The sequence below is a fragment of the Buceros rhinoceros genome, unplaced genomic scaffold (assembly GCF_000710305.1).
Source record: "Buceros rhinoceros silvestris isolate BGI_N320 unplaced genomic scaffold, ASM71030v1 scaffold1823, whole genome shotgun sequence".
Classification (NCBI taxonomy): domain Eukaryota; kingdom Metazoa; phylum Chordata; class Aves; order Bucerotiformes; family Bucerotidae; genus Buceros; species Buceros rhinoceros.
The window spans coordinates 63,765-72,446 of record NW_010404041.1 but is presented as its reverse complement, the minus strand read 5'-3'; the positions used below and the strand labels follow the sequence as shown (position 1 = coordinate 72,446).

General features: G+C 39.6%; 1 protein-coding gene across 1 annotated transcript in view; it reads right to left on the bottom strand.

The window, feature by feature from the left end:
• MTA3 (metastasis associated 1 family, member 3) overlaps positions 1-8,682 on the bottom strand; it is a gene marked incomplete at its 3' end in the record, with an annotated part of 103,606 nt that overhangs the window by 31,497 nt on the left and 63,427 nt on the right. The window contains exons 11-14 of the mRNA XM_010133212.1: positions 5,432-5,490; positions 3,314-3,438; positions 2,062-2,213; positions 1,626-1,848 (exon numbers count right to left, since the gene is read on the bottom strand). Of these exons, the coding sequence (XP_010131514.1) occupies positions 1,626-1,848; positions 2,062-2,213; positions 3,314-3,438; positions 5,432-5,490 (559 nt within the window). The remainder of the gene's footprint in view (positions 1-1,625; positions 1,849-2,061; positions 2,214-3,313; positions 3,439-5,431; positions 5,491-8,682) is intronic.

Below are 8,682 nucleotides of genomic sequence, written 5' to 3'. Positions count from 1 at the left end.
CTGCTGAAAAGCTCAGCTTTTCACTCCGTTGCTTTGAAGTTGAACTGTGTCTATAACACAGTGTCTGTAACTGTGTCTATAACACATCCTTCTAGAAGGATGATTAACAGTTGAATGAAACTTCTTTTTTCTTCTATTTTTTCGCTCTCTTAAACAAAAGCTTCATCATCTTCTGAACTGAGTTACTGCAGGGAGTGAAAAGGGATATGCATAAAGAGATTGAAGGCTCAAGTGAACTTCTGAAACTAATTTTCCTTCATGATTCCACACTGCCCATCATATAAATTAAAAGGTTCAACGCTTTCCTCTCACAAAATAATAATTCTCATTTTGTATTAAGGATTAAAAATATAATCTTGGTCCAGCCTGAGACACGCTTCTTCCATAAAGAACAACCCACGTTATTCACACAATGGACATACGATTTCCTCAAATCTGAAAGCTGCTCCTGACTTGCACAGCTTTGAAAGGAGAAAGAAAACGGCCAACAGAACAACAAAATAAATATGACAAGGACAATGAAGAGAAATATTCACCAAGTTCTGGACAACTGCAGAAGCAGGCGAAGAGTTTGCTTGTGAAGAATGGCTGGTGTTACAGCACATACGGGGAAAATAATTACTCAAAATCAGATTTTAGGGCTCTGTGGAGTAAATTTCTTATCAACACTGAGATCATCAGCATCCCAGTTAAATATGCTGGGAAAACATTTAATCTACTAAACATGATTATAAACCCAGTATCTAATAACCTAAAGAGATCTCCTTGGTTTTAATACAAGTGACAGTGCGATGAGCCAGCACAGCTCACCTTGGAATACCAATCATCTACTCCCAGCACGGCATCAACAGCAGACTGGGAAACACAACCAAACAACACGCGCTTGGCGTGGATACGAAACCTGCTGAAATATTCAGTGACTTTGCAGCAGAACCGACAAACATCCGCACATGAAGAGACTGCTGCGAGCTGTATCTCATAACCTTTTGTCATGCTACTAGAGAATTCCTCCGTTCTGTTTTGGTTATAAGAAGAACAAGCATAATACAGAATTTCATTTAAAACTATAATTTAAACCTGGAACAGAGAAAAAATGTAACTATGATGAAATAGTAAACACGGCTGTTGCCACCACCTGAGCACCACAGTGACGAAGGGCTGCATGACAGGCCACATTTAAATTCTTCTGCATCTTCAGCTCCTCATTCCTTGACCAAGCCCACTGAGAAAAAGTAAACCATGTACAGACGTACACTTTCTGCTCAGCGAAAGAATGAACAACATAAAGCAAACCTCTTTCACGCTGCCTAACAGCAAGCATGGTTTTTATGCCACGGCATCGATTTCCCCTCCCTGCCTCCTCTGTTTTAATGATATTTTTTTGTAAGTGAACAAGGTCATAGTTATCCCCTTTTTAATTCATCTGAAATGTATCCCCACCCTAAAACCTGTGCAAGGCAGCCAGATTTTATCCAATGTGTTGGTGATATGCTGGGCAAATGAAAAAAAATGAAAAGCAAAAGCATATAGACAAGAAATGTTTATTGAAAAAGAAAATAAAATTAAAAGACAAAAATGGGTGGGAAGCACAGCACACAGAACTAAGAATTAAAAAAACATCTTACATTCTGCCTTAATGGCAGCACAGTTAATAGGGACAAAGGGACGTCTCGCTGCCTGCCGCAGCCGGAGGGTATTTTTGCAGACCTGACGGGCCAGTTTTGTCCAACACGTTGTGTGAAGAAAGAACGCTTGACGTGTTTTCACTGCCGACTTTGGACTGCCAGTGTTACGAACTGGAGTTCCCTGCGTGGCCTGCCGGGACATGTGAGTTCTAACATGGGATTCCTACAAAAATAAAATGAAACAAAAAAATCGTAACAGGCGCATCTGAATTACAGCGTTAAAAAATTTCCACAATTTGGATAAATTCCACAATTTGGATAAAAGTTTTGTAACACTAAATTTGAACATGTACGTAAAATTCATTTAATATTCAAATCACAGCAGTCTTGTAAAAGCACCGCCCCACTTTAGGATATTTTATCTATGCAATCCTACCTCTGTGGGCTGGCTGGAGGTCAGTTTATCTTCATCTGTCTGTGTGGGCATTTTCAGGCCACCGTATTTCTTCCAATAAATCCAGCAAGAAGCACACAATCTACACTGCATATTAGGAGGACCCCAAGAATACCACTGGTGAGACTGTGGAGCTAAGGGGGAAAAAAAGGCACAGCTGAAGGGCGCTACATTCAATAGAATAAGTCCAAATGTTGTAATAAGTGGCATTCCCTAAATGTTGAATACATTCCACATGGAGAAAAGTTTGTTTTTTTAAAAAAGCCCCCCAAGAGTCAACTCCAAAGGAAAATGTCAAAATACTTCTCTGCCTAATTCCAAACGAGGGATTTTGTATTGCCAGGAAGAGATTTTCTTCCAGGGCACTACAAAATCCCCAAAACACCCAATCAACCAAGCAGGAAAAAAAAACCCCCAAAACTCAAAACAAAAAGTAAGACTCTAATATCTCCACTATTTCTCATTTTACCCTAGAAGACAGGCTTATTAATTTGCTTGCTGCTTACCAGAATTACTAAAGATCTGGGGTTTTTTGCCCGAGTCGTGCACAGTGAGTACTTGTAGGTAAAGATCCACGTAAGAAAAGGCCAAGCCCTTCTACTGACCTTGATGATGCACACGTACCTTTATCTCGTGCTTGTGGAGACTCGGCAGGAAGCACTAATTTAAAATTTTTCTTTTTTTGGTAATATTTCACATGAAAACTATTCTTTGAGAAATGTGATTTGAAAACCAATGAAGTGTATAACTGGAACTTTCTATATACAGTACAGGGTTTGAATTTAGCTGTGTTCAAGACAGTGGGAGCCATCACAGTGATAACCACAGAACTCCCGTACTGCAGAGCTCTGCAGTTCTTCCCAGTTCTGCCTGTTACTACACCTTCTCTCATCTAACCCTTATTGAAAGCTCTACTTCAAGAAGGCTGCCAGGGACCACCAGAAACACACAAAATACTAGAAAAAAATCACCACCATCACCACCCTCCAAACAAGAGAAGCAAGAGAGAGGAAAATCCCCAAACCAATCAAAAAACCCTGCAGCCTTACAGCAGAACCAAAACTGAATTGGAATCTAGTATTCTGAAGGAAAAACACAGTGTCATCATATTATACTGCTCTTTCTGTAATGTCTGAATCGTTAAAAAAATCATACAGAGGATCTGAATATTGACATTCGATCAATATGTTAAAACCAACTTTAACTTTATTAGTTTTTTTTTTAAATTACTTACTATAGCAACTTTCACAAGCCCGACCTATTAGCGAGGCCTGTGCCTGGTAAGAGGCTCCCATTGCTCCATTGACTGCGGCAGGTTTCCCATTGCTGCTGGATATTTGATTGGGATTTGGTTTATTGCTTCAAATAATAAAAAAAGAAATTAAAGAGACAAAAAGAAAACATTTTACTAACCAGTTAGTCAACATGAAAACAAACAACCTAATTCTGGAATTCTGGGTTCTGTCCTACACTAATTTGTCTCTGAAAAGGCTGATGAACTCTTTCTGGATTTTTTGATTGTTATATTATCGTGGTCATTTTACCCACAAATACTTCAGTCAAGTAGGACTTAAGAGGTCAGTTAATTCAGAAGGAACTAATATACTCCTCACTAGGCTAAGCACAGTGTTTCCAAAGCTCCAACTCCGTGGGTGTAATTTACCCCTTTGACGAGCTCTACTCACGATAAAATGCAACACTGATTCCTAAGATGATTATTCGTTATTTTAGGTAGCATATCAACATTAGTTAAAATGACCAAGTGAAAAAAACCTGTCATGATCTGTTGCTTAGACACCTTTCAGAGAAACCATGAATTGAAAAGGACTCTGGTTATTAAGGACAGAACCTTGGTTTTACAGGAAATACAGAATCCCAGAATTGTTTTGGTTAGAAAAGATGATCCTGAGATCATCATCCAACCATTTATATTTTTATGATCAAGTGGAAAAAAAACATATTCACCTCTGAAAATCAATTCTACTCAGATTTCAAACACAATAAATCATCTTGAAACAGTGTTAAGCATTTACCATTTGCCCATGAGCGCTCCTGACTGCAGTTACCAAAGCCCCGTCAAGTCCTACCTCTTGCCATTGACTGGATTTTGTCTTGACATGGAGGCAGACATTAAGAAAGATAAAAACGGCAAAACTCCTACACTTCAAAACAGGTTTGGTCATACAATACATCAAACACTAGTCCCTACTGTGAACACACTGGCAAAAGCCCTGAACTGTCTATGTGGACGAAGGAAATCAAATTGAAAAAGCATTGTGTAAAGATGGAGCATCTTACAGCTCTCCTACAGTAGCTGCTGCCCTGACAGGGTCAGGGAACACTCAGACGACAGCTTCCAGCCTTTTTAAAAAGGCATCATTTATTAGAGACTTGGGCTTCACGACTCACAACATTTCTTCAGAGCTGAGATTAAAAGACTGAATTTAACAGTCTGCTGTTTGTATTATTAAAGCTGTTTGAAATATGGAAATGAAGTGTATGCAATTTATGCAAGTCATTGCAAAGGCAACAGTGGATTTTCAAAGTACTTCATCTGGTATTTTAGTCTTATTATACAGTCTTATTAGTCTTGTTATACAAATGCTCCTAACAATGGGAAATTCACATACATCTAATAAACTGAATATGCCCACAGAAAGCTTAAGAATGTAATCTGTAACCCTTTTTCTTCTCCTAATCTTGAGGAAATTATGAATATGAAAGAGACTGATGGTATCTTGTTCCTGCAAACTATGTGTTAACAAAAGCAGATATAGCATTGAGTTTCAATCTAAAAAAAACAGACTAAAAACCCCTCAGAAGAAAACGGATTTCATTATTAATAAGACTTGTTCAAAGATAAAAGGTTTTAGGCTGCCATGCTGCCTTTAGTTTTCAGCCAGAACATCTCGTTTCTACCTAAAGAACAGACTGTATCAGCGATAAAACTGTAATGGGAAAGTATGTCATTTTATGTAACGACATTAAAGACTGCTTCTATTTTGAAATATTACATTTACACAAATATGAAGTGCTGTGCTACTGGGACTCAGAATCGATTACTCTGGAAAGACTTGTTTGTGAATGGGAGGGCCCTTCTTGCAGTCCACGTAGCACTGAGTCGCCTTCTGTAGAACTTCTCACCATTCCAATACGGGCAGTTTGATCGTTAAAGACAAAGGGCTCAGTTAAGGTTTCACTTATGACAAGAGTTTGTCGTGGTTTTGATTGTATCTCTGTGTATTCTGTTTGTACATAACAAATACTAATAAAGTAACTATTAAAAAAGATGCTACTGTTTCAATTTTACCTGTACATTATCCAAAAATTAGATCTTTATTGTAATACTCACTAGGTGGGGATGTACACTTGTTTCAATTTACTTTCTGCTTCAGCCGCTTTCAGACGTTTCTAGTTGAAAAATTAACACATTAAAATACTTTATTATATTCAGGATTTCATAAAAACTGCACACAATCCATTTTTAAATTAGTATCACTATTCTATGATGCCACAAGAGCCTCCAAAACAAGTGTAGAAAATCTATGAGATGAAAACCATGAAAAACGAGCTACCCAGTTTTATGAGTTTAAAATTACAGTCGCTGCCCTCCTTCCCAGCAAAACTCACGGGCCTCACATATGACAACAGAACTGTAAAAACAACAATTACAACCTACATACATCACATCTACATAACCACAGACAACAGTGTGGCAAACCAGCATCGCAGGGTAAGTAGAAAACGTGAGAGTGAAACTGCACAGGATGAATTCCGCATCAGTCACGTAACTCAATAATTCTTGTGTGCTCTGTCAAGCCTGAGGCCAGGCTTGCATTTAAGACAGCATTAACTTCCAAAACACTGGGAAGTTTTAGTTAGCACCATATATTACACAACTAAGATGACAATTATTTTCAGCGATGGTACAAGAAATACAGAGTTGGATGTCTACTAGTTACAGAATCAGAATGGTTTGGGTCTTTTAAAGGTCATCTAGTCCAACCCCCCTGCAGTGGGCAGGGACATCTGAAACATTTGTCTGTACGTAAAACATTAAGGGGAAAAAAAAAATTATTTCCCTGATCTTCCTGTACTTAAGATACTACTATCAGTTCTGCTCACTTGGGCAGAAAAAAAAAAAAGAGTTGAAACAAGGTCAATTTTATTACAGAGGACAAAAAAAACAGGTGGGCATAGCCAGCAGTAATAAATCAAGACTACCTGCCTGCCTCTCAAGATTCCCTCTTTCTTTGTAAGGTATTTGAAATTCAGTCCTCCATTTCTCCAACAACCAGTTCTCTTTGCTGCTATGCTTCTGTTTTCTGGTATCCACTACTTGCAAGGCTCGTAATCCAGGAAGGTATTTCCCACCTTAAGACAAGTACCATCAAAAGACTGCTCTGAGAGTCTGTGAGCCACGAGGCGAGTTACGGGGTCCATCAGCTTTACTGGCCGAGTAGCCTGAGTAATTCTCTGTGCTGTCCACCGCTGTACCTCTCCTCTACAGAAGCTGCATCTGCGAGGAGCACTCTAGGACACACAGACTCCTAAGCCGTCCACACCACCACGCGTGAACTCCCACACAATACGAGCCCTCTCTCACAGCAAAACCGCTAACCTGGTACGCTCTGCCTGCGTAAGACAGCTTTTACAAGAGCGAGGAGGCAGAACAGCAGCAGCAACGTGCTCTAAGCCTCACACCGATAGTTTTTGACCTCAGAGCATTTCACAGCCCCAGCAGAGCTCTCAGTGGTGAACTCTTTCGGCTTAACAGCTTCAGGCCACAGGCTTTCCACAACTGTCTCTCCTTCCTTTTCGTATCACACCCAACAATACACAACTTGTTTTCAAACTGAAAAAGCACGTGAGACTGCAGGTCAGCAGGTAACAGGCATTCCACAGAGGGTCATCAGAAAACGGCACCAGTCTACAAAAAGAACGAATAAATCTCACCACACACTGGGCAAGGTCATCAGAGCACAGGAGAAAAAACACAATAAAGGGCAAGAAATGAGGCAAGTAGCCTTGAAGCACTGTCACACTGTAGGGGCATGTGTAGGAAGCTGTATTAAGGCCTGATGGCAGTGTCAGTGAGAAGTGATCACACACCTTGGTTAAACCTTGGCATACTTTTAATACTGGCGTGGGGGCAGTAAGGAACGCAATTCTAGCAACTGCTTTGCTCCTTTATTTGCTGAAGTGAATGATACACTGCCTTCTGCAAAACCATCACACAACGCCATTCCAGTATAAGCTGTATTTTTAGGCACTAGAACTGTGGTTAATGACACTCTAAAAGCAACAGAAAATGTCACAGCTCGACTTCACACTGACCTATCAACTTTTAAATACCAAAAGGATGCAGAAACACAACTATCAACAACCAGCTGCCACTTCTGAGATGAAACTTCTGCCCCTTAAAACTTAGAGGGTAAAAACTGGTAAACTGAAAAGGCTGGAGGATGAAACTGAAAATGTTTAAAGAAGAAACAACCAGTTTGTAATGATAAGGGTAACAAATCCCTGGAGCAATATAACAAAGACAGCTGATGGTTTTCCTGGGGGAAAAAACCAAACAACAAAAAAACAACAAAAAAACAACAAAAACACCAGCCACAATTTCCATCTGATCTTACACTTTTACTTCAAAAAAGCCTAACCGACTCAGACTGCGTGGTAGGAGAGGTCAAGCTACACTAACCCGGCTTTTCACTAGGACTTTACTACTTTTATTCAACTCCCCTTGAAACCCAATGTTATTTCTTTTTAAGACCGTTGTTATAAATTTCAACTGACAAAATACCCCAAGAAATGACCGTTTCACTACATTAGTACTGTTTTCAACGCTGGAAATAAATGAGAGGGAAATGTAATATATTGTTGTAGTACAGTAAATTAGTTGTCCTGACACGTTCTCCCTTTTTGTGTTGCCAAGCCTCAGTAAAAGTCTTTTCGCAAACGGATTTTTTCAGGAGAACACCACAAATAATGAAAATGTATTTTGTTCCGTGGAGCAGCCACCTGGCCTTCCTCACACACTGTGTAGTGCGTGGTGGTCACGGAAGGTGCCGTATTCACCAAGAACAATTACCCAAGGCCTGAATCAGTTTTGGTAGACAGGTTCGGCGCAGCCTGGGAACTTTAACTTATCTATTTCCCTTCACCTGGACTTGAACATGCTCTGAAGGCAAGGTGCTCCACTGGCATTAAATCACCACCTTCAGCTACCAAGCAAGAGGAACATATAGCAGCAATTATGACAAGGAAGCCTTTCCTATGCCTGAGACAATGCAGCCAATTCATACAAAGAAATAAAGATAATTAAAGAGCAAATTTTCATATTAAATCACACCCATTTAGAATTCAGAGACTGCATTTTATGTGTCAGATTCAAGTATGTACATTAACCTTTTTGTCCCCCTGTTCCCCCAAGCTGCCCTACCCCTCAAGCATGGGATTTAGAGAAAAATGATTGAAATTGCCACTTTCTTACTGAACATATTTTCCTCCCTGAAATGCATTAGTTATCACAGCTTGTTCTACCATGGGGAAAAAAAAAAAATCCATAGATACCGTTTTTATCAAACTGTATTATTTTTA